The following is a 27,688-nucleotide window of genomic DNA, read 5'->3' on the forward strand; positions in this document are numbered from 1 at the left end:
GTAAAAAATAGCCGGCGCCGCGGCTCACTAGGCTAATCCTCCGCCTTGCGGCGCCGGCACACCGGGTTCTAGTCCCGGTCGGGGCACCGATCCTATCCCGGTTGCCCCTCTTCCAGGCCAGCTCTCTGCTGTGGCCAGGGAGTGCAGTGGAGGATGGCCCAAGTGCTTGGGCCCTGCACCCCATGGGAGACCAGGAGAAGCACCTGGCTCCTGCCATCGGACCAGCGCGGTGCGCTGGCCGCAGCGCGCCTACCGCGGCGGCCATTGGAGGGTGAACCAACGGCAAAGGAAGACCTTTCTCTCTATCTCTCTCTCTCTCACTGTCCACTCTGCCTGTCAAAAATTAAAAAAAAAAAAGTAAAAAATAAAACTTTTTTCATACTCTTAACACATACTAAAAATAAGTGCTGCAAAGAAGCATACAAATGTATGTGTGATACATGTAGTTTTCTTTATCCTCCAAGGAAATCCCAATTGATAATTTTTTCAGACAGAAGACAAAATCTATAGAACTCAAGAGAATATAAATACAAAAAAAAATAATGTAGGCGTGTCATGATAAACATATCATGTGAAATAGCACACAATCAATGTAAAATTATTAAGTATCTCCTCTAGGGAGGGAGTATTATTCAGATACTTATCATCTAACACCCACACTATTATAGAGACTTCCTGTCTCTATCTGTAACACTCTCAAATAGATCTTCCACATTATTGTTGGGATGATTTTCCCAGCACACAATCAGACTTGGTCTTTTCCCTCATCTGTGTATTTCAACAACATTCAAATATCTCGAAGCTAAAATCTACCATGAAGGTCCTTCGCGAGCTGACTGCTACTTACTCATCCGGCTGCTACTGCCGTAGTTTCCCCTACACTCACCCCAGGGCCTTCCTCACTGTGGTGCTGAGTCTGTTGCAGTAACTACTTACAATCTCCCTAAACCCTCAATATTTCTACACACCTTACTCTGTCAAATGAATACCTCTTTTGTTTTCAGATTTATTTGAAAGGCAGAGTTACAGACAGGCTATATATATATATATATGTATATATATATATATACACACACACACACACACACACATATATATATATATATATATAGAGAGAGAGAGAGAGAGAGAGAGGAGAGAGGTCTTCTATCCACTGATTCACTCCCCAAATGTCTGCGATCACTGCAGCTGGGCCAATCTGACTCCAGGAGTCAGGAGCTTCTTCAGGGTCTCCCACGCAGGTGCAGGGGCCCAAGGACTGCTGTCCCAGGCCATAGCAAAGAGCCGGCTTGTAAGTAGAGCATCCAGGACTCGAACCAGTGCCCATATGGGATGCCAGCACTACAGGTGGCAGCTTTACCCGCTATGTCACTATGCCACAGCACTGGCCACAGATAAATACCTCTTAAATCTTTAAGATTCTTTCTTATCCCAGTGTCAAAAGAAAAACTTTTTCCAATTAAATTTAAGGAAAGATTCACAAATTGAGCATTTCTCAGAACCAGGGTACATTCAGGGAGACTCCCACTTGCAATGTGATCTGAAGAGCATTTATGGATGGAAAAAGTGAAGTGACACATAGAAAGCAGTCATGTAGCACAGAGAAAGTTGGATTGGTTCCAGGTTGGGGTTTGCCCTATTTGAACATGACTTGAACAGTTGGCCACCTATGATTGAAGTTCAGTGCTGTGATTGCTGGGACCCAGCTACTTGTTACAAGGGCAAATAATGCAATTAGGGTTTTAGTTTGATTATGTACAAAAGTTAGGTTGCAGCCCTTTACTCAGGGATTCAAATATACTAGTACAGGGGCCAATTTACTTTATTAATACTGGAAGTCTTCTGTGCCACCTATGCTGGTAGATGATAGATTCTGTGTTATGCCAGTCCATCCTCCCCTGCAGAACTGAGGCACTAGGCTCTCCACTTGCCAGGAGTGTTGTTGGCTTACTGCTTGCCCTGAGGCCCACGCTTCAGGCATTGCCTGTGGCTGAGGAGAGCACATCACCCAAGACCACTGCTCCTTTCTGCAGACAGCTCACACCCAGTGACGGATCCATACAGGCGTATAACAATGGCCCCTTTTCCTCAGCTCACAGCAATCCTGAAGAGCAATCCAAGGCCCAGAGTTCCAAGGCCTGTACTTTGGCTGCATATGAGGCCTATTTTTCCCTTTGTTCATTCTTGCTTCCTTCACACTGCTGCAGATCCCCCTTCGCCCCACCCCCGCATGAATCTCCCTATACTGCTTTCCCAGAGGCCCACGTGGATGCTCTCTGTTCCTGTGGATCCATCATGCTATGTAGGTGACAATACAGCACCACAATCTATTTTTCTAGGATATGTAAAGTTCCTTGCGAGTCAAAAATTATTCTCTAACATAGAACTACCTTTACGTAGTCAATCACTTTCTATTTTTATAGCCTTTCAATTTTTGATAAATTTTATCTTTTTTTTCTTAAACAGTTGGAGAGGGAAGAAGAACAAATAAACATCATAAATTATAATAATCAACTTATGAATTAGTTTTTCTTTCTTTTTTTTTAAACTTTTATTTAATGAATATAAATTTCCAAAGTACAGCTTATGGATTACAATGGCTCCCCCCCACAACTTCCCTCCCACCCCCAACCCTCCCCTCTCCCGCTCCCTCTCCCCTCCAATCACATCAAGATTCATTTTCAATTCTCTTTATATACAGAAGATCAGTTTAGTATATATTAAGTAAAGATTTCAACAGTTTGCCCCCACATAGCAACACAAAGTGAAAAATACTGTTGGAGTACTAGTTATAGCATTAAATCACAATGAACAGCACATTAAGGACAGAGATCCTACATGATATTTTTAAAAAATTTATTAATTTTCTATGCAATTTCCAATTTAAAACCAATTTTTTTTTCATTTTCAATTATCTTTAGATACAGAAGATCAATTCAGTATATACTAAGTAAAGATTTCATCAGATTGCACACACACAGAAACACAAAGTGTAAAAATACTGTTTCAGTACTAGTTATAGCATTACTTCACATTGGACAACACATTAAGGACAGATCTCACATGAGACATAAGTACACAGTGACTCCTGTTGTTGATTTAACAATTTGACACTCTTGTTTATGGTGTCAGTAATCTCCCTAGGCTCTAGTCATGAGTTGCCAAGGCTATGGAAGCCTTTAGGGTTCACCGACTTCAATCTTATTCTGATAGAGTCATAGTCAAAGTGGAAGTTCTCTCCTCCCTTCAGAGAAAGGTACCTCCTTCTTTGATGGCCCCATTCTTTCCACTGGGATCTCACTCCCAGAGATCTTTCATTTAGGTCTTTTTTTTTTTTTTTTCCAGAGTGTCTTGGCTTTCCATGCCTAAAATACTCTCATGGGCTCTTGAGCCAGATCCGAATGCCTTAAGGGCTGATTCTGAGGCCAGAGTGTTGTTTAGGACATCTGCTATTCTATGGGTCTGCTGTGTCTCCTGCTTCCCATGTTGGATCGTTTTTTCCCTTTTTGATTCTATCAGTTAGTATTAGTAGACACTAGTCTTGTTTGTGTGATCCCTTTGACTTTTAGACCTATCAGTGTGATCAATTGTGACCTGAAGATGATCACTTGGACTAGTGAGATGGCATTGGTACATGCCACCTTGATGGGATTGTATTGGAATCCCCAGGCACATTTCTAACTCCACCATTTGAGGCAAGTCCGATTGAGCATGTCCCCAATTGTACATATCCTCCCTCTCTTTTTCCCACTCTTATATTTAACAGGGATCACTTACCAGTTAAAATTTAAACACCTAAGAATAATTGTGTGTTAATTACAGAGTTCAACCACCAGTACCATAACAAAAAAATACTAAAATAGATAAAGTATTACATTGTACATCAACAGTCAGGACAAGAGCTGATCAAGTCACTGTTTCTCATAGTGTCCATTTCACTTCAACAGGTTTCCCCTTTGGTGCTCAGTTAGCTGTCACCGATCTGGGAAAACATATGATATTTGTCCCTTTGGGACTGGCTTAATTCACTCAGCATGATGTTTTCCAGATTCCTCCATCTTGTTGCAAATGACCAGGTTTCATTGTTTTTGACTGCTGTATAGTATTCTATAGAGTACATGTCCCATAGTTTCTTTATCCAGTCTACTGTTGATGGGCATTTGGGTTGATTCCAGGTCTTAGCTATTGTGAATTGAGCTGCAATAAACATTAATGTGCAGACGGCTTTTTTGTTTGCCAATTTAGTTTTCTTTGGGTAAATTCCAAGGAGTGGGATGGCTGGGTTGTATGGTAGTGTTATATTCAGGTTTCTGAGGAATCTCCAGACTGACTTCCACAGTGACTTCACCAGTTTGCATTCCCACCAACAGTGGGTTAGTGTCCCTTTTTCCCCACATCTTCTCCAGCATCTATTGTTGGTAGATTTCTGAATGTGAGCCATTCTCACCGGGGTGAGGTGAAACCTCATTGTGGTTTTGATTTGCATTTCCCTGATTGCTAGTGATCTTGAACATTTTTTCATGTGCCTGTTGGCCATTTGGATTTCCTCTTTCGAAAAATGTCTATTGAGGTCCTTGGCCCATCTCTTAAGTGGGTTGTTTGTTCTGTTGTTGTGGATTTTCTTGATTTCTTTGTAGATTCTGATTATCAACCCTTTATCTGTAGTATAGTTTGCAAATATTTTTTCCCATTCTGTCAGTTGCCTTTTCACTTTCCTGACTGTTTCTTTTGCAGTACAGAAACTTCTCAATTTGATGCAATCCCAAATGTTCACTTTGGCTTTGACTGCCTGTGCTTCCGGGGTATTTTCCAAGAAGTCTTTGCCAGTACCTATATCTTGCAGGGTTTCTCCAATGCTCTCTAATAATTTGATGGTGTTGGGTCGCAGATTTAAGTCTTTAATCCATGTTGAGTGAATTTTTGTGTAAGGTGAAAGGTAGGGGTCTTGCTTCATGCTTCTGCACGTGGAAATCCAATTTTCCCAGCACCATCTATTGAATAGACTGTCCTTACTCCAGGGATTGGTTTTGGATATTTGATCAAATATGAGTTGGCTGTAAATGTTTGGATTGATTTCTGGTGTTTCTATTCTGTTCCATTGGTCTATCCATCTGTTTCTGTACCAGTACCATGCTGTGATAAATTTTATCTTTAGTAAATATGTGAGAGCTTCCACAGTTTAAGGATTACAGAGACCTTTTACTTCTCATGAAAGCTTTGCTGGTCCTGAAACATATATTTAGTTATATCAAACACACCACCACAGCAAACATCTTGAAGTACAGAGTAACTGGGTTTGAAGAAATGCTGTGGTCCACTGGACAGAGCTCTGATTGAAAAGGAATCAAAGACAGGGAGGCTGGGAAAAATCTGGCTTCACCACTGGATAGTTTTATCAGTTGTGTTCAGTCGGGGAAACGTGATGGACAGTATTGAAATAAGTTTGAAATGGATGCTTGGAACTTGGCATCGTGCACAAACCATAGTGTACAGGGAATTCAGGAACCCAGCTGAGCTGGTCAAGCTGCCAACGTGGGACCCTAGAAGGAAATTTCTATAAAGAGCTGGTACCTTGCTGTGCCAGTGTTACCAGTGGTCTGACAGTCAAGCAACTTGTGGTGGGTCTTGGAGCCATCGCCAGAACCAGGAAGCCAAGCTGGATGCTGGGTAGAGGAAAGGACAATGTGACACTTCTAGCACCTCTGCCTCTGGACCTCATCTTTTCTGATGATTTCCTGAGAGTCAGGGTGCTGCTTCACTTCCACCTTCCAAACCTCACACAATGTCCCCTCTTGGCCAGCTATGGCTAGTGATCTCACAACAAGCAGATACTGATAAGCAGAGTTCTCAGATTAACCGAGCTGATAACATAGGGTGTACTTTGGGGAAGTCACCTATTTTATATGTTGTTTTCTTGTCTTTAAGAATGGTATCCTTTAATCATGAAGAGTATGCAAACAACCTTGTGCTTGGTAAACTTACAGCCTTACTTTCTAGATGTATTAGCAAGAAGCTGAATTGGAAGTGGAGCAACTAGGACTTGAACCAGTGCTCCAATCTGGCATCTTGGAGTCACAAGTGGCAGCCCCCAGGTTAAAGCTTTTGACAAGAATGTTATAAAAATGATAATGTGCACTTCCCATTGTGTACCATCCAAAGTTAAAAACGTTCTGTTTGTCCCATAGTTGGTGGAACTAAGTTTAATTCATTTGGTAAGGTTTTGCTTTTATTTTTCCAGTGGATTATGTACTTTCTCAGGAAAAAATATCTTACAAAGGAAGGTAAAATATACAGTATGTAAAGCTGACTTGCTTTGATGGGGATTTGAGCATGCCTCTTTGGCCTTCACCTTGATAGTGTCTAAAACATCATTAGAGGGGCTGGCATTGTGGCATATCAGGTTAATCCACTGCCTATGACACTGGCATCCCATATGGTCACCAATTCACATCCCAGCTGTTCCACTGCCAATTTAGTTCCGCTAATCTGCCTGGGAAAACAGCATAAGGTAGCCCAAGTACTTGGGCCCATGCACTCACATTGGAGACCTGGAAGAAACTCCTGCCTCCTGGTTTTGACTCAGCCTAGCCTAGGCCATTGGACCCATGTAGGGATGAACCAGTTGATGGAAGGTGTCTCTTTCTCTCTCTGTCTCTCTCTCTCTTGCCTCTCTCTGTAACTCTGCCTTTCAAATAAATAAATCAATTTTTTTTTTTTTTAAGAATCAGTAGAGGACCAGCGCCACGGCTCAATAGGCTAATCCTCCGCCTGTGGCTGCAGCACACTGGGTTCTAATCCCAGTCGGGGCACTGGATTCTGTCCTGGTTGCCCCTTTTCCAGTCTAGCTCTCTGCTGTGGCCAGGGAGTGCAGTGGAGCACTTGGGCTCTGCACCCCATGGGAGACCAGGAGAAGTACCTTGCTCCTGGCTTCAGATCAGCGCGGTGCACTGGTCGCAGTACACCGGCCACAGTGGCCATTGGGGGGGTGAACCAACGGAAAAAGGAAGACCTTTCTCTCTGTCTCTCTCTCTCTCACTGTCCACTCTGCCTGTCCAAAAAAAAAAAAAAAAAAAAAAGAATCAGTAGAACATAGTTTAGAAACTATTATTTTACCAGTTGGAAATAGATTATTTGTGTGAGAGATCTTCAATAGTTCATGGAAAGTGTTTCCTACAAAAAAACTATGTATGGGTTTCAAAGTCCTTTTGCACAAAATTAAAGTTATCTTTTAATCTTATCCTCTTAAACTTTTTGAAGCACCCTTGTACTACTCAGGCATATAAAGAAAAAGAAAACTAAACAAAGAAATTTATAGCTTTACTTCTGGGATGGTATAATTTTAATTAAGATTTTATTAGAAATTGGCCAGCACCGCGGCTCAATAGGCTGATCCTCTGCCTTGCGGCGCCGGCACACCGGATTCTAGTCCTGGTCAGGGTGCCGGATTCTGTCCCGGTTGCCCCTCTTCCAGGCCAGCTCTCTGCTGTGGCCAGGGAGTGCAGTGGAGGATGGCCCAATGCTTGGGCCCTGCACCCCATGGGAGACCAGGATAAGCACCTGGCTCCTGCCTTCGGATCAGCGCAGTGCGCTGGCCGCAGCGCGCCGGCCGCAGCAGCCATTGGAGGGTGAACCAATGGCAAAAGGAAGACCTTTCTCTCTGTCTCTCTCTCTCTCACTGTCCACTCTGCCTGTCAAAAAATTTAAAAATTAAAAACAAAATTTATTAAAAATTGATTTTCATGTGATTTTTTTTCTTCAGATCCAGGAAACAGTTGTATTCTAAAATTAATTACTTTTTATAGTGTTAACGATAATAAATCCTTTATCACAGATGGTATAATGGGTCTTTCTTTTAACCAATAGAGCATTGTATCAGTCTAAATGGTAATGTTAGCCATTCATAACAAGCAAGTTATCATCTGACTATAAAATGTACATATTTTGGGATATTTGTACTTTATTGTCTTATTATATGCTAGAGATCAATGATACTATTAGAACAGAACTGAACTAATTGATGCTATCATAAGCCTCACCCTAGAAAACATTCTACACAAAGAAAGGAGCAAATCATTTTTACCAAACTTTAAAAAGTGGTGAAAATCCTTTGGCTTTTAACTGTATTTCTACCTCAGGTTAATTTTTGGCTGTGACTTTACTGGGAAGTCTTTTGATATAATGTGTAAAACAGTGTGTAGGGAATCCAGAGGCATGAGCTGTAGACTTGAATCTGCAGTTACTTTTGTGAATGGTCTCGGACAAGTTGCTTTACTTTTCCAAATCTCTGATCCTCAGGAGTAAAATTCCATGAATCTATTTTTTTTCCAGTATTTTTTGAGTCATTAAACTCCCATGCCATGTGTGTATTTCAAGGACAAAACAAATTCGTGTGGATTGAAAAGAATTCTCTTGAGCCTCTCATGTAAATTTGAGCCTACATTTTTGTACATATTGGAAAAGTTGTTTCACTTTTCTTAGTGAAATGTTTCTCATTTCTCTGATCCTCTGGGTCATATGGCCCTGGCTGAAGCCAGTAGCAGATGTGTTGAAATACTAAGAGAAAAGTTATTTTTTTGCAGCCATTCTCTACTGAAGACACTATAAAAATACCAGGACTCTTCTGCCAGTTGCTATCTCTTTAATTTCTAGAATAGATTTTCAAACTCAAGGTTTCGAGTAGTTTTACCTGCATTTTCAAATGATTTCTTCAATTTGAGGTGTGCTACTTCTTTTTAGACGATGATTTATATTGTGTCTACTTTCTAAACATAGGAAGAATTTTTTAAGTTAACAACATTTATATTATTATTCTTGACTGACATGAAATATTGATGAGGAAAAACACTGTCTAGATATTCAGAGAAATGGACAAGGCACAGTCTTACAAAGCCACTGTGTACCTTCTCCAGGTCTTCTAGGTGTCAAGAAAAATCTCTAGACTTTAAAGCAGGCTAGTGTCAGCTGCTATAGTCTTGAATTTTTTCAACCCAATAAAAACAAGTGTCCTAGTGCTGTCAAGTCTAAGAATTCCCAGTGGATCCCTGTTACAGGATGAGTAATGCTAGAACTCAGATAACTGCTATGCTATGCTATGTGTTGGCCTGTGTTGCAACAACCAACTAGCACTGCCTGCAGGAAATCGTGCAAAGGGAATGTATTGTGAGCACTGCTCTGGACTCCCCTAGTGCTATCTACCACTGAAAAAAACGAGGCTCTGTCTTCCCTGAATTATATATTTGTTATGTTGCCAGGTACATGTTATCCTAGGATAAAATGTCTGCAGATATTTCAGTCGAGTCTGGCATGTGTATATTCATGGATGTGTGAACATCACATGTGTGATGTTATAGGAGCGGGTGGATAGCAGACAGGCAAATAGGCAATCACAATGCCTTGAACACTGTTCCCTAAAAAATATATGCATGGGGGTGGCTGTTTAGCCCAATGTTTAAGATGCTGCTTGGGATGCCCACATCCCACACTGAAGTGCTTGTGTTCAAGTGCCAACTTTGCTTCTGATTCCAGTTTCTTGCTAATGTGTGTTCTGGGAGGAAGTGGATGATACCTCAAGTATTTGGGTCTCTGCCATCAACATGAAGACCTGAGTTGAGTTTCAGGCTCCTGGCTTCAGTTGGCCCAGCTCTGGAGGTTGCAAAGATTTGGGGAGTGAGCCAGAAAAAGGAAGATTTCTCTCCTCTCTTCTCCTCTCCTCTCCCCTCCCCTCCCCTCCCCTCCCCTCCCCTCCCCTCCTCTCCCCTCCCCTCCCCTCCTCTCTTCTACCCTCCCCTACCCTCCTCTCTTCTCCTCTCCTCTCCAACACTCCTCTCTCCTCCCCTCCCCCCCCTTCTCCTCTCCTCTTCTTTTTTCTTTTTTCCTTCTCTCTCTCTCTCTCTTGCTCTCACTCTGTATCTATTTCACTACTTTCAAATAAATAAAAATAAGTAAACAAAATTTAAAAAATACAAATGTGGCATGAAAAAAGGGTGCTGATATATATTGGGAGATTGACCTAAATTGACATAAAAATATGGCAATAAAATTTAACTGGAGACTAATTTAGAGTTGGGGTAGAGCAGAGAACAGCTTAAGTGAGGGCTCAGAAATATGACACAGTATCACTTATTAGGCAAATTACAAGTAGTTAGACATTGCCTAAGCATAGAACTTCAGTGGGTAACGGCCAACCATTGTGTTAAGAGCAAAGCAGTCCAGCCAACCAGCAACACACGGAAGAAAGACTGCAATTAGAGAGAACAACACCTATGAAATGCCCTTTCCTTGCATTATGTTTTCCCCTCACAATTTTGATCACTTTATTCATTAAACATGAGTGACAACACTGTGCAAGCCACTGGGTGAAACAAAACACCATAGATCCCAAAACCCATCCTTCAAGTGTGTAATCTCTTCTCCTAACTTGATTTTCTTTATCCTTGAAGACTTAGCTAAGTCTTTGAGTACAGAATGGATAAGGAACCTCTTCCGTGGGCTGTGCTGTGTGCTTATCTTTATCAGAGCCCTCACCTCACAGGGTTGTAATTGGCTGGTTTCTGTTAGCCTATGTTCACCTCTGCAAGGGCAAGTATCTCTTCATAATGCTTGGCATGGGTCTGGAAAGGACACAATACTTTATGAATACATGAAAAATATACCAACAAAGATTTTTTGTATGGAAGTCAATAAACAGAGATGACTAGTGTGTTGCAACTATTGATCATGAAGCCTGAAATTCAGGGACCAGTAAGTCAAAATTCTTGCCTTCTGAGGTTTATTATAGGACAGCATATGAAAATTTTTATGAAAGATTTTTTAATAAAGCACTATGTCCTTTATTTCATGGGGTTGTTGCTTGGATAAGATTCACTTCACTGATCTAGTCATGTGAAGATTCTTCTGTTTCTTTTATCTCTACCTGTAAATGATGTGCAAGAATTTTCATTTCACATAATGCCAAGCAAATAAAATAGTAATAAAATAGACACAATATCTATCTTGTTCATTTCTTTTAATGGAATATAGCTTTGCTTCCATCTACATAGCTTTACTAAAAGTGTTCTCTTAAAATATATTGTAGTTCTTTTGAAATCTGAGTTAGCATTCATTCATCTATCCAGCCAGCCATCAAATGTCCTTCATGTTGTTGTTGTTTTCCTGGAAACATGCCAGTTTTTTCCAACTTGAGTGTGAATATATTCAACAAGGATGTTTGTTTAAAGTATATGTCTCTTTTTCAGTTCCAAATCCTAGGTTCTTATCTTGACATAAACCTAAGTATCTCAATTCTACCAATTATGTCAAGGTGATGCTAATGCAGAAATGACCCATTGGTAACAAAATCAGACACCATGCATGCTACTTTTTTCTAGAAAGTTTTTATTTAATAAACATAAATTTCATAGGTACAGCTTTTGGAATATAGAAGTTCTTCCCCCAATACCCGCCCTGCCACCCCCACTCCCATCCTACCTCCTACTCCCTCTCCCATCCCATTCTTCATTAAGATTCATTTTTAATTATCTTTATATACAGAAGATCAACTCTGTACTAAGTAAAGTTTTCAATAGTTTGTACCCACACAGACACACAAAATATAAAGTACTAGTACTAGTTGAAGACAACTTTTACAGATAATTCTCATAGTATAACTCATTAAGGACAGAGGTCCTACATGGGGAGCAAGTGCACAGTTACTCCTGTTGTTGATTTAACAATTGACATTCTTATTTATGATGTCAGTGAACACCTGAGGCTCTTATCATGAGATGCTAAGGCTATGGAATTCTTTTGAGTCCACAAAGTCTGTCAGTATTTAGATGGGGCCAAAAGCAAAATGGAAGTTCTCTCCTCCCTTTAGAGAAAGGTACTTCCTTCTTTGATGGCCCTTTCTTTCCACTGAGATCTTACTCACAGAGATCTTCTATGTAGGCCATTTTTTTGCCACAGTGTCTTGGCTTTCCATGCCTGAAGTGCTCTCATGGGCTTTGTAGCCAGATCCGAATGCCTTAAGGGCTGATTCTGAGGCCAGAGTGCTGTTTAGGGCATTTGTCATTCTATGAATCTAATGTGTGGCCTGCTTCCCACACTGGATCATTCTCTCCTTTTTAATTTTATCTATTGTTATTGGCAGACACTTGGTCTTATTTATGAGATCCCTTTGACATTTATTCCTATATTATGATCAGTTATGCACTTAAAATGATCATTTTAACTAGTAAGATGGCATTAGTACCACCCAACTTAATGGGATTTGGAGTCGCGTGGCAAGTTTTTTTTTTTTTTATATATGACAGATAAAGTTAGAGAGAGAGAGAGAGAGAGAGAGAGGTCTTCCTTCCATTGATTCATCCCCCAAAATGGCTGCTACAGCTGGAACTATGCCAATCCAAAGCCAGGAGCCAGGTGCTTCCTCCTGGTCTCCCACACGCGTGCAGGTGCCCAAGCACTTGGGCCATCATCCACTGACTTCTGTGGCAAGTATTTAGCTTTACTCTTGGGGTAAGTCTGTGGGGACATATGCCAAACTGTGTATCTCCTCCCTCTCTTATTACCACTCATTTTTCACAGGGATCAGTTTTCAATTGGATTTAAACACCTATGAATAATTCTGTGTTAAGTAAAGAGTTCAAAAATGGTAGTAAGTAAAGAAATAAAATAGCAAAAAATAAAATAAAATAATAAGCTGTCCTCAACAGTCAGAATAAGGGCTGATCAAGTCATTGCTTCTCATAGTGTCAATTTCATTTCTACAGGTTTCCTTTTAGGTACTCAGTTAGCTCTCACAGATCAGGGAGATCATATTATATTTGTCCCTTTGGGACTGGCTTATTTCACTAAGTTGATGTTTTTCAGATTCCTCCATTTCGTTGCAAATGACTGGACTTCATTTTTTTTTAACTGTGCAGTATTCCACAGAATACATATCCCATAATTTCTTTATCCAATCTTCCTTTGACAGGCAGTTAGCTTGATTCCATGTCTTAGTTATTGTGAAATGAGCTGCAACATACATGGTGGTGCAGATAGCTCTTTTATTTGCCAATTTCATTTCCCTTGGGTAAATTTCGAGGCATGGGATAGATGGCTGTGTCGTATGGTATGGCTATATTCAGATTTCTGAGGTATCTCCAAACTGTCTTCCACAGTGGCTTTTCCAGTTTGCATTCCCACCAACAGTGAATTAGGGTCCCCTTTTTCCCCACATCCTTGCCACATGCATGTTACTTTTAATGGGGTTAGCTATTCAGGAGAAGGCAGCAAGCAGGAAATATACAACATTACATAACTTAAAAATTTCTTCAGCTGTAGTATATTTTAGTCTGTGTTTAGTTTTTTGTCTTGGTTTTTTTTTTCATCAAGGAATTATGAATCTTTATAATAATTTGATGGAGCTTTGCACATTTTCACCACAATAAGGAAGAAACACAAAATTTTGCTTACATTTCTGGGTGTTTCTACTCCACACTCATAGTCTCTGGGTAAGAAGCCTGGAGATTGGACTCCCAGTGGGCATTAAAGAAGATGGTCAATTCTATTGAGGTTGTGGTGGATGGAATTTATTGGAGGAGATAGAAGGGGACCCAGAAGGCTTCACAGAGTATACCCTGGAGATTTGTGAAATATTATTAAATGTTTACAAGGCAAGTATGGAAAATGTTGGCTGAAGGAGGAAGGTGTTGAGATTCCAGTCAGAGGGAACAATGCTGACAAATCAGAGTTGAGAGAGAGCCGGTCTCATTTAGAACCCAGCAAATATCTTGTATGTAGAGGTTCATTGTGTTACGGATAGCAGAGGACCATAATCCATGATCAGGAGTTTGGACTCTATCTCATGCTAATTGTGGGGAGAAATAAGCACACTGATGATTTTGGTCAACAGAAGAATCTGCTTATGCACACAGTGGAGTCTTATTTGCAGGCTATATAGCAACACATTGTCCAAGCACAACAAGAGAAAGTATTTCCTCTTTGCAGGAGAACTGAGACAAGGCCTCTCCATGGTTTTCAGCATGTGGCTCTCCCTTTCCACTCTGTCTTCCCCAGGGGATGCTGGAAATCAAGTTTCTTGCTACTCTTAAAACAGAAATAAAAATGAGAACGAACTTATCTCCCTTAAACTTTTCATACTAAAAAAAAAATATGCCAATGTTAGTAATAAGTTATATAAGGTCCTGATTTAGTTTTTGGTAGAAAAAGCAAAGCCTATATAAACTCTCTGAGAGGGCCATTGGCTGGGTCATATAGGCACCATAAGAGAGTGCAGCCAGTGAGCCACTCTCTCTGAGCTGACTCTGTCAGCCTCACATGACCCCTGGGAAATTGAAAGATGGTGAAGGGACTGTTTGTATCTTTACAGGGGTCTTAGTGTCACATAATTCATTTTAGCACTCAACTGTTTGATGTGTTCATAGAAAAGGGAAGGAATATGGGAAGAGATATATATTTAGAAATAAAAATGGACAGTCACTACAGTGTACACTTCTATACTTTGGGAAACATGGTTTCTTTGTCACAGAATTCATTAAAAATCAGTTCATTAAAATATTAACATACACCATACAGTGTATTCTCTCAGCACTGTGCAAAGGTACCCAGCAATAACAGTCTATAGGTCTATAAGTTCACTGTTTTCTTTGGAGGAAGAATTTTTCATGGGTTTTGAACATATCCAAGCTTCCTGGCTGGCAATGAGAAACAGAGAACTGTATTTTACTGGAGTTTTGAAACAGAAGTCATGGCTAACAGTGTTCTTAGCATCAAGAGCTTGAGAAGACTTGCATGGTTGACTAACTCATTTTATCAAAATTCTATATTGTATTGATATTTTTACATGAAGGAAGAACAGTAAAATGTATATAATCAAAATTTAAGTGGATTAAAATCAGTGTATACTTTTGCATTTATAATGAAAACTCATATCTAAAAGAATCATAATGAAATCAGGCAATATGAAACCTGTTTTCTGAAGCTTTTCATGATTAAATTGATTAGATCTTGATTTAGAATAGATTAGATTTAGATGGAAACATCGTTTTTCTAAAAGGATATTATTTATTGATTTGAGAGATAGAGCTTCCATCTTCTGGTTCACTTCTGCAATGCCCGCAAGGACCCGAACAGCTGAAACCTGGAGCCAAGATCTCAGTGCAGGTCTCCATAAGGACGAGCCTCAGTTGCTGCCCTCCAGTTTGCACATTAGCAGGAGACTGGATCCAAGTGAAGCCAGGACTGGGACTGAGGCACCCATTGGCATCTTTAACAGCTAGGCCAAACACCTGCCCTTGGGAATTTCTCTCTTTTAATCACAGATTCTCAGGACCATCAGTAACTCATTTATTTAACAATTGCACACCTTCCATGACTCATATTAAAGACACATACGTAGCATACCTACCTCAGGCATCTGAAGCTTAAGAAGCAACTAAAATAATGCAGCAAATCTTAACATAATGGTTATATTAGTAAATACAAATTTTAGACAATCCCTGGTGATCCAATTCCCTCTGAAACAAATGGCACCAATTAAGGTAGACTCAATATGATAAAGAAGGTTTTCAGACAAGGGAGTTAAAGGATAGGTTGGCATGAGTGAGCCTTTCGGGGCTTCTTTCCCAGGATCAACTATGACGAATAAAAGAAGCAAACAGATAGATATACACTTGCTGGATTCAGCCAATAAAGCATGCTGACAAGAAATCTTAGGATCCTCAAAAGATGGATTTTAATTTATTAAGGGATGAGCATTTGAATTAAAGGACTGTTATTTAGGCTACTAGATTCAAAATAATGTGGACCTTAAACTTGGTTGTCAGTCAGACAACAAAGTAACTCTGGTTTCTTGTTTTTTTTGTACTTTCTATTCTGTTTCCTTTATAAATAAAAAATATTTCAAAGAGTATGGGGTTTTATGGACTTAAGAACATTAGGTGTTTTCATCTTTAGCTTCCCAGCTTGATGCCTAACTTTGTGTGTTGATTACCTGTGTCTCTCTCATTATTTCATCATTCTCAGTACACTTACAGATGTCTGTCAAGGTCAAATGAGGAGACGTTAGATTTTGTAGGAAAATGGAATTAAAGGATGTTTATTTTGGTGAAGAAAATAAAATTCATGCTCACTTTTCCTGTAGTACATGTTTTCCATGAAATTCTTGACAAACCCTTGTATATGTTTATACTTGTTTAATTTAGTCTTAGTGATTCACATGCCTTCTGATTACTGAGCTACTGGTTATTTTATCATTACTGGTTAAGGAAATTTGATATCTTCATTTGATTTTTATTTTACTTCTTTTCAAGAACTTTGTATGTAACAGTCTTTTAAGGGCTAAATATGCATTGCTTTATTTAATTTCACAACACTGCTATTACTAGAGGCCTTTTATAGAGAATGCAACTGAAGATCATAAAGGGTAAGAGCTGGTTGCAAACCCAAACCATTTTGCTCCAAATTCTGTTATGTTCTGCTGACTTTCAAGGTACAAGTGAGCATGAAACAATCTTATTCTTCAGAAGCAAATTGTTATTTATTTTGTGGACATGGAGGAGAAGGAAAAAGTCAAGAATTTGGAAGAATGACTTTATTGCCAGTTGTTTCTTTCATTTGTACTTATTTTGCAGCAAACCATTTATTATCTGCTCAATCTTTACATTTTACATTTATTTATGTCTATCATTTTTAACTCTTGATTAGTAAAACTGTACATTATCAATTATTTTAATCTTTTTCCTATTCATACTCTCCTTTCCTTCAAAACTTCTTTTGAATTTTTCTTTCTACCAATAGATTTATATCTGAAAATGTATAACTATGATCATTGTCATATAACTGTGTCCTGGACACATATTCACTTTTACATAGGTGCACTGACTTTGCTTCATGTATTTTCCTGTCATTTTTCACATATTCATTGATAGACTTTTACAAGTAATTCTGTTCACTTGTGGACAATTGAGTGATAGACTAAATCTCTACGATATGAAAAAGATCTTGCCCATAATGACACAAACTTAGCAAAGACTCCCCAACAGAGATCATAGTCCTAATATTCCAAATTGGAAAACAAACCTTCTACCATCTGACAGTGAACACAAAGCCTTTGAAAGAGTAAAAAAATAAAGGTCTAGGCTCCAGAAGGAATCTAACAGAACAAATGCTTATACAGAAATAGGTTCCTGCATAAAACTTGATGGTTTCATTTCTCATTTGAACTCCTATTTATTTTTAATGGGTTATTCCATGAGCTATTTCTTTAAATCTCTGTATATTGGCAGTCACAGACTAATTCCATACTCATTGTAGCTGTGTCCCAATAAAATCTGAACAGACCATTAGGTCATTAACATTGGACAAATTACAAATCAGAAAAAAAAAGTCCATGGAACTTGAATTGTAAAATGTAATTGCATTATATGAGTTAAAATGTTGCTACATATAAACAATCCTAGAGTTGACTAAACTAGAATTCTAAACAATTTGAACTCTTAGCTCATATTTGATTCAATAAATATTTATTGAATGCTCCTTATGTATGTGAAGTATGGAGTTCAGAAAGATGACTAAGACATGAATATTTCTCATTAAGAGTTTACTGTCTAGTGAGGAAGATAAGGCACATATATAAATAATAATACAAATTAGGCAAAATGTGATGTGCCTCAGGAGAAGCAATTTAATCTGTTTAATGGAGAGAGAGAAGGTCTCCTATATGACATTTGAGCTGGCCTTGAAGAATGGTTAGCTTTAGATTTGTGAAGATAGAGATGGGTTCAATAAAGATTTCCTTATTTATAAGTAAATAATATTCTTGGACATTCTTGGACAAAAGAGAAAAGAAATCACCTTGAGATGTTATCTTGAAAAAAGTTAGAAGATATAATTTGGCTATAGATAGCTTTAGTATATCACAAAATCTAAAGGACTCAAGTCCCCTTTTAGGCAAAGATGAACTTATGTTCTTGATTTTATCTCAAGACATCCAGTCTTAGGAGTTTTCACTTTAACTGAGATTCATATATATATATGTATATGTATATACATATATACACACATATATTGTGAAAATAAAAAATAGCCTCAAATACTAATGGATAAAAGAAATGAAAATACACTCTCTCAGATGCTTAATACTTGCAAATAAGTGCTTTGTCTGCCTTTCCACTTGATGCTCCCAACACATTCCAATGACTAACAGGATCTCTTTTCTTTCTTGTTCTTTCTTGATTTTAAGTGACCTCAAAACTTAGCTGTAGTATGAATTTCATAGCCCTTGAATTAAAAATATCCGCATACCTCTCCAAACGTCCATACCATCTACAGTCTCCAAATTTTATGTCCTCCATCAAACTTTTGGAGCAGTTAAGAATCTGCTGAAATTACCCATTCCCCTACAATATTAATCATGTGTAAACCTCTCTTCACATCTGTTTTCTCATTTGTTTTTCCTTCAAGAAGCCTACAGTAAGACAAACATTGTTTTCTCTGTGAATAGATTGACAAGAGAGACTATGCTTATTTTCAGCCAAAGATGCCAGCTGTATCATGTAAACTCAGGGCTAACAGGCAGGTCCCTCTTTGCTGATGGTGCTCAGCCCATTCAGTGGGGCAGAGGTGGGTGGGGGTAGATGGTTAAATCAGAGACAGCCGCGGAGCAGCAGCCAGGAGTCATAGTCTTGTGGGGGAAACTCTGTCAGATTGAGTCATTGCTACCAGGCTCTGAAAGAGAGCCATAGGGGTCATTTTGTATTTTCTTCAAGTATTTGTGAGAAAGACAAACTAGTTCCAGATGGTGGTAGGGAGGGAGCTCATACTGAAATAAAATCTAGTCAGTGGTGTGTACCTAAGACTTTAAAGTTCAGCTATCTCAGAGTCTGTCTACTGTTGAAAAGAGTAGAGGCTAAACTTCAATTTGTCATACATACAACTCCCACTGCCTTGGATATTGAAAGAGATTCTTAACCTCCTGAATACAGGGAGAAGTAAGACCGTGAAGACAGTGGCTGTCTCCTATGTAGACAAAATTGCAGAGAAACTGGATTCCTGAGTTTAGCATATCTTTTAAAGAATGAGAAAGAAGTTACAGCATCCCTTGTATATTACCTGGCGATATTTTGAAGCCTGTTCTTCCATAGTTGAAGTCATTATTGTCCTATATTCATTAGGAAATATGATAATGTAGGTTTTCTAGTTGTTGAAATTTATAAAAATGAAAAGAAAGGGATAGCTATATTTTTCTTAATGGATGACCTGAGACTCATGACTGATTTCAATATATATTCATCTGTTTCAATTTCCCATAAAATTTGAATTGGAAAATATTAAAATACTGACCTTCTTTGTAGTCATTAGCTCAAAAGTACTCATAACTATGTGTGTGTGTGTGTGTGTGTGTGTGATGGAATTGCACTGTACTAACTCCTTTCCTCCTTCATCTCAAATAATAATTAGTAAAAACATATTCTACAGAGGGTAAACACCATGATTCTACCCTCTGGCTGCCTGTTCAGGGATGTATAATTATATTCTCTGGAGTTTCTGCTTATTTTTGTTTTGTTTTTCAGTTTTCTTATTTCTATCCCTAAGCCAAACAATTTACTCTGGAGAAAGATTTTGTTTTTAATCTCCTAACACATTGTGCTTCCTGCCAGTCACATTTTCACCTGCTGAATACAAGAAATGAATGTCCAGCGTTCCCCTGGTGTTATTTTGTGGGAACTGTTTTCTGATGAGTTATACTTCAAGTTTTCTTTCGCCACAGTTATATACAAAGCCAACTTTGGCTCTTCTGTATATTGACTTTTCTTTTATTAAGTGAGGGTCCTTTTGGAGCAACTATTAGCTGCGTGGAGAAATCCATGAATAATTCATCGTACATGAAAACTTTCAAAATTAGCCAGAAGCACTGGTAAAAAGAACTATTTCAGTGTTCTATTTGGGCCACAATTCAAATAACTTTTTTTTTATTTAATTACAGGAACACTTGACATTAGTGAGTGACCAGCCCTTAGTTTACCTGTAGCAAATAGCCAGCTGTTGTTCCAGGCTTTGGGTCAGTACATGTGATCCTGTACTACTAGATAGCTGCTAAGAAAAAAGAGCCTCTTGTCTAGGCACAGGACCTATCCCTCACTACACAGCACAGTGGATCCTCTGGGATCCACCAAAGCATCGTTGTCCTCATTAGTAAATTTCTCAAAATACTCTTGAAATGAATTTTGTGAAATTTCATCTTCTCTCCTAGTGCGACAGAATGACTGTCCAAAGGAGTATCTCTGCCATAATGCAGCATAAGCAGCTCCTCTGTGACACACTAGAGATGTAGACGTGGGAGATGAATACTACTTTATATACACGACATGCTCTATTGAGTCTTCTACAGTGAAAAACCCACTGTTCCTCAACATATTCATCTCCTCTACATTAAATCATTCTAGTCAACATATCTCTATGCTGGCATGGCACATCATGGGACTATTCACTTCTGCTTCTAGTTGTCATGATTTCTAATCCATGCAGGACCTTAAGGAAATACTCCCACATCTTATTAGACTTTTCTTATTTTTCAAAATAACTTCAGTTGAACGCTTTACCTTAGGATGTTTTCATTTTCTATTTATTTTCAGTTATGACGTGGCTATGCACTGAGTGGTTGTGGGAATATCTGAGGGATTTTAGCCGAAGTACAGAGATAATAAGTTGCATGTTTTGAACGAGCCACATGGAACATGGATCTTGAAGGGAAGAAGAAGCATTGAGACCAGTTGTTGTAAGACCTTTGTAATCAATCAGAGAAGGGCTGCCATGAATGCAAGTCTGACCTCCGTGTCCTAATTAAACAGGTCCTTGAAATGTGTCTTTATTCATGGAGCCTAACATACAGCATCAGTGATGTACATACAAGTGAAGGTCAGGATAAATCATTGCAGACTTTATTCTGTTTTTATTTATTTGAAAGGCAGAGTTACAGAGAGAAAGAGAGACAGAGGGAAGTCTTCCATCCACTGCTTCCCTCCCCAAATGGCTGCAGCAGCCAGGGCTGGTCTAGGCTGAAGTTGTGTGCCAGGAGCTTCTTCTGGGTCTCCCATGTGGGTGCAGGGGCCCAAGCACTTGGGACATCTTCCACTGATTTTCTAGGTGCATTGGCAGGGAGCTGGATCAGAAATGGAGCAGCTAGAAATCAAACTGGTGTCCATAAGGGATGCCGGCGTCGCAGGCAGTGGCTTTACCTGCTACGCCACAATGACAGCTCCCAGACTTTATCCTAATACTAACATACATCTGAATATACATTTAGAGATGTGTGAGGCAACCCCTAGAATTGTGAAAAATGATGATATATTCATAAAATAGCTTCCAAATGCTGTTGGAGAAGAATATGCATTGGCTTAGAAAAATGATCATATAATTATGTATGAAAATCACTTGTAAAGCAATACCTAAAGTATAATTCTATTTCAGTTTGTATTTATGAGAAGAAATTTTTTAACAATTATTTTTAAAGATTTATTCATTTGAAAGGTAGAGTTACAGAGAGGGGGGGGGAGCGAAGAAGAAACACACAGAGAGAAATTTTCTGTCTGCTGATTAACTACCTAATGGCCACAAAAGCCAGCATGGGCCCAGATTGATCCAGGAGCCAGGAGCTTCTTCTGGGTCTCCCGTGTGGGTGTAGGGCCCAAGGACTTGGGCCATATTCTGCTGCTATCTCAGGCCCATTAGCCAGGAGCTGGTTTGGAAATAGAACATTTGGATCTTGAACCAGTGCCCACATGGGTTGCGAGCATTGCAGGTGGTGGCTTTACCTGCTATGCCAAAATGCTGGCCCCAAGAGAAATTATTTTAAAGAACACAAATTTTCCTTACTTATTATACCTAAAGAGAGATGATATGGAGCTGTAGGCAAGAGTTTAATGCATGTGTGAATGTATTTAGCTCTTATATGTATACTTAAAAGAAATAATGTTTTATATTTGGACTGGAAAAAACACAAAACTGAGTAAAAGTCTGTAATTTTAACAGTAGTTATACTTCAGGGGCTGGTGCTGTGGCATAGTGGGTAAAGCTGCTGCCTGCAGTGCTGGCATCCCATATGGTTGCCGGTTCTTATCCTGGCTGCTCTACTTCTGATCCAGCTCTCTGCTATAGCCTGGGAGAGCAGTAGAGATGGCCTCTGCACCTGTGTGGGAGACCTGTGTGGGAGACCTGGAGGAAATTCCTGGCTCCTGGCTTCAGATCAGTGCAGCTCCAGCCATTGCTGCCATCTGGGGAGTGAACCAATGGATAGAAGACTTCTCTCTCTCTACCTTTCCTTCTCTCTCTGTGTAACTCTTTCAAATAAATAAATAAATCTTTAAAAAAAGTAATTACACTTGAGATATGAGTTGATTTTTACTTCCTTATTTACACTAATCTTTAAGTTATTTTATTATTTTTTCACTTTTTTAAGTTGACAATGTTTATATTTATGGGATATAATGTGATGTTTTTAATCTGTGTATACACTATGGAAAGACTAGGCCAAACTAATTAATATATCCAAATATCTCAACAATTTGTCATTTCTTTGCAATGAGGATATTAATCATCTATTCTTCACAGCCATTTTGAAGAACACAATACTTTTTTTTTAAGATTTTACTTATTTATTTGAGAGGTAGAGTTACAAACAAAGTGAGAGACAGAGAGAAAGGTTTTCCACCCTCTGGTTCATTCCCCAAATGACCACAATGGCCAGAGCTGGGCCGATCGGAAGCCAGGAGCTTCTTCTGGGTCTCCCATGTGGGTGCAGGGCCCCAAGTGCTTGGGCCATCTTTTGCTGCTTTCCCAGGCCATAGCAGAGAGCTGGATTGGAAGTGGAGCAGCCGGGACTAGAACTGGCACCCAGGCACTACATTTGGCGGCCTTACCCACTACACCACAGTACCAGCCTCCAGGATACATTATTATTAAGTGCAGTCACCACGCAGTGCCATACGTTACTAACACATACTCCCGCAAGCTGAGACTTTGAAACCTTTTATCAACATCTTCCTTTTCTCATTCTTGCCTTCTCCATCACTGCCTCCATACCTTTGGTAATCATCTTTCTACTTTCTGTTTCTAGGATATTGACTTAAAATCGCACATGTAAGAGAGATTATACAGAGTTTGTCTTTGTTTGCCTGGTTTCTTTCACTTAGCACAGTGTCCTCGAGTTCCAGCCACAACATTGTGAATGAAAGAATTTCTTTATGTATGTGATTGTGTAATATCCCATTTTGCATGTCTACCATATTTTCTTTATCCATTCATTCTCGATGGGCCCTTCTGTTGCATCCATATCTATTGGGATGAGTGCTGAAATCGTGAAAATATAGATGTCTTCAACATACTGATTTCAGGGAGTCCTTATCCACTATTGATGAGAATGTAATTAGTACACGTATTTTGAAAACTAGTGTCAAGGTGCCTCGAAACACTATAATAGAATTACCATGTGATCTGGCAATCCCACTTCTGGTATCTTTGCTTTTCTCGTTTTACTTTTCTTTACTTTTCAAACCTATAAATGAACATTCATATTGCCTTGGTCATATAAAGAAACAATTGTAAGTACAAGGCTTAGTCTACAGTGCTCAGATGAAAGGTTTAAAGAACAAGCTATGTATCCTGCACGTAACAGTCACCCTGTAATTGTGCTGAATTACCTACAAAACACTCAGCTGAAAGCCACTGTGTCGTGGGAGGTCTGTTCCTCATAGTGAACTTACAGCTCCCACAGGGACAATGGCACTGATGTGTTGAAGAAAGGAGAAGGGAGGACATCAGAAATGGACTTGGCATTGCTCTTGCATGAGCCCTCTGGGCCGAACTCACCCAGCCCCGTAGGAGAAAGAGAGTTTAGACGAGCAGCCCAGCAGCCACTTCATTTTAGAATTGTTCATCTTATTCCCCCGACTCTGATTCTGTGTTCACTGCACTAGCAGCTTTCTGTTTATAATTTGGCTTTCTGTGAAATTCTCTCTAAGGAGACAATCAGACTTGGCCGGTACAATTCCTACTTTGACTTTCAATGGAGACCTGACAAAAAGTCTCTCGTAGTTTTTATGCCTCCAAGAGTCTGTCTCCAAGAGTCTGAGGATCTCTAAAAAGAGTGATCAAATTAAAATTTCAGACCAGACCTGGAAGGTGGTGGATCCATCTAAATACCCTTTTCCAGGACTTGCATTGGTGCCCTGGGTATCCTCTCACTTTTCCCAGGGGGAAACCCATCTCCATGTAGACTGGCTGCAGCCTTCATATACAAAATCAGTATACAATATTAATGCCCAGAACACAGATTTATTATGAGGATGAAATAAAATAACACCTGAATATCAGTTAGCAGAGTGCCTGGCACAGAGCAAGTTCTCAATCAATAAGATTTATTACTTGTATTGCTGTTAATAATGTTTATCACTTCATCAGTAGTAGATATTAATGGAGTTACATGCTGTATTGATGCTTTAAAGGCATTTTTGTTTAGATACCAATACCTATTATAATAAAATAAGCCCATGTTATTTTTGGGGTACTTGCATTATCAGAGAATCATGAGTTTGAGCATGTACAGTGAAAAAAATACCAGGTGAACATGTCATAGAGAAATTTGTCTATTTGTCACTTAGTGTTTCTTTCTGCTTCCCTCTGTGTGTGTCTCCCTCCCACCACCCTTTCTCTCCACCACCTCCACCCCCATTCTTTTCTTCTTTCTTTTGACTTTTGGTTCAGAGTGGTTTGTTGGAACAACTAAGTTTAAAGAAGATAGAAAATGATGAAAATAGCAAACATTCAACAACTCAGTCTTCTGGGTTCTGTTATTCTGACGAGTGGCTGATCTTTTATTATTATTTTTTTTAACTTCAGGTTATATTTAAAGGGTCACACTGGGACAGCAGGAAAACAGAGCAGCCTGATCTTACATGGTGCTGATTTCAGCACTAAAGATGCTGATAATGACAACTGTATGTGCAAATGTGCCCTCATGCTTACAGGAGGTAAGTCCTATGGGGCTATTCTCTAAGTTTTGTTTCATTGGTTTGAGGCTTGAGGTTTCTTATCTGTGAGAAAGGGGTATGATCTACTGGTCAGAATACTTAAGAGCAAGTCCCCAGAGATCACATTGTCCTGCCCACTAATTTCCCCTCTGCTCTTGTGCAAGCTGTTGCTAGCATAAATACAGATCTGCCTGTTCTTCAAGCATGTCTAATGGGTTGTGCTAAGCTTGGATCAGAATATATTCTTTAGCCTCCTGAAAAGCCAGCTATTCTACCTATAAATCATCATCATCATATCCAAACCAGGATGAACAAAAATTTGGGAATTCAGCACACACTGCAATTGCTTCTTACAAAATGCTTTGCAATCACGAAGTAGAGTTTGTTGATCATTTTTTTAAAATGTAATAAGAAAAATAAAGCTACTTGCACATTCAGCTGCTTAGATGCTCTTTCTCTGTCATTATCTCACAAAATATGATATTGCTGCTAAAATTGTTACATACTATGAAATGTCACTGCACATGTTACTCTATATTACTTGACTCCAGATCAACTCTATGAGAAAAGCAGGTAGAGAAACTATAATCTCTTCTTTATAAATAAGGAAAAGTCAGGCAATGTTCATCATTTTATCCCTAACATATAATGCAGCAGATGTGACACATGGAAAATCAGTAGAAAATATAGTGCCTGAATGAATGAATAGCCATCTTGAACACTGGAAATCACCTTTGAATTTTGAATGAAACTAATCATTAGGCTGAGTTTTTTTTTTTTTTAATCCATCAACAGAGCATGCAAAATGATGGAGGGAAGGATGTAGAAATCTTTCGCTCTTCCTCCCTATCCACAGCCCCTTCATTTCAACTAAAACCAATTCCCAGATCATTGCCTGTCATCTCCCACACATATATTCACAGCATTTCAGTGTGACACCAGCCTCATTATTGTCCAAGATAACTTGTGATTCTGTCTCCACCATATCCTTCAGCATTGAAAGTACCACATTCAGCCTGATCAAACATATAAAACTCTCTTTTATGTAATTTTATGATACTCTCCTCCCTACTCCAACAGTTTTGACAAGTCCAGGTTCCTTTAAAAAAAATGGTACTCATAGGTTATGACTTGAGTATTTTTTTCTGAAAGAAAATTTTTCATTTCATTACTCCTCTAAGCCCATACGTGAAATTGTCAGTAGCTTTATACAAAGACAAAAGAACTTAGATTTTCTAGTTTCCTGAACATTTTAATATTTAAATATACTTAATTTCTTCCATGTTTATTTTTAAAGATAATTTTTCATACCAAATAAATACAGTACATGAAAGACCAACAGCAAAATCTTTCAAATGTGTCTTTAGAAGAGCGTTCCAATATGTTCCTATTTCTGTCATAATAATCAAAATATGGAATGAAACAAAGAGGAGACTGCACCTCTTAGTTGTTAAAAAAACTTCATTGCTCAGATTTATGATTTTATTTTTGCCCCAGGTGATTGAACTTTGTCATATTCTTTCATCCATAATCATTCTTGGACCTGCTTCTTACTCACCAATAAACACATATGTTTGGGAGAGCAAATTTCCACTTATTGCTTGGGTTGAAACAGTCTAAGTAAATGTGTTTTTGTAATAAACGCCATTCCCCTATCAAATATCCTTTTAAAAGAATCCAGGTCTTGCAAAGTCATTCATTCACAGAGCTGAAATGTGGGATTTAGATAGCTAAGAACTGGAGAACATAAGGATGGATGTCAGTGACAGTCCAATACTGGAGTATTGCCTGGAACTTAGGTCTGACTTAGCTGTCCCCAACACCACCATTTATTCATGTCAGATCTTTCCTTAGAACCGTTTTGTCTAATGATTTTTCCTTCCTTCCTTCCTTTTTTTTTTTTTTTCTTTTGATTTGGATCTGAGCATGTTGCCTGTTTAGAGTCTCTTCAACAGTGAGAGACTTCATTCTCTTTGGAACTAATAAGTCTTCCTGTTCATCATTATCAAAGATTTCTTTTATCTTGTTTATATATTTTCCTTTGTTTCTTCTAAAAGGAATTAAGGGTACAATAAGATTTATTGTCTGCTAACTGTCTTAGATAATTTTCTTTCAGTACATGGAGGTATTTGAGTTGGAGAGTGTGGTTTCCTTGTTATCCTTATCTGTTCAAGACTGAACCACAGGAGATAGGCTTAATTGAAAGCAGAAGGTATTATAGCTAGACACATGGTAGAGCATTTTGATCTTTTTTCCTTCTTTCCTAACATACAAATTCATTAACTTCCTTCTATCAATTTATCATATTTTTAGGGAGTATCTATTAAGGGATTCTACTGTTAAAAGAGATGAGTGAAATAGAATAAGCTCATATCTATGGAGAGAGATACAAAAAGTAAAAAATAAATAAAACAGCTTTATACTATAATAAGTTCTGTGAACAAAACAGAGCATGTGCCAGAAATATTAGAAGAAGGGGCCGGTGACATCAGGTAGAATATCTAGTCAAGAGCAAGGATCACAAGCTGAGATGAGTTCTGGACTTTTGGTTATGGATACCATCAGGAAGAGACCAGAAATCATTTATTTGAAAGAGTTTTTACACGTTACTATAGCTATGGGTCTAATAAAAATAGCCTCTGAATGTGGATGCTACTAGAAGAAATCAAGCAAATTGT

The 27,688-nt window shown here is 38.8% G+C and overlaps 1 protein-coding gene across 2 annotated transcripts in view; it reads left to right on the top strand.

Annotated features, from left to right (window-relative positions):
- ANGPT1 (angiopoietin 1) overlaps positions 1-27,688 on the top strand; it is a 255,541-nt gene that overhangs the window by 216,257 nt on the left and 11,596 nt on the right. For both annotated transcript variants that reach the window (XM_062188110.1, XM_062188111.1), the window contains exon 8: positions 24,880-25,010. In XM_062188110.1, the coding sequence (XP_062044094.1) occupies positions 24,880-25,010 (131 nt within the window). The remainder of the gene's footprint in view (positions 1-24,879; positions 25,011-27,688) is intronic.

Source organism: Lepus europaeus, chromosome 4 (genome assembly GCF_033115175.1).
Source record: "Lepus europaeus isolate LE1 chromosome 4, mLepTim1.pri, whole genome shotgun sequence".
Lineage (NCBI taxonomy): Eukaryota > Metazoa > Chordata > Mammalia > Lagomorpha > Leporidae > Lepus > Lepus europaeus.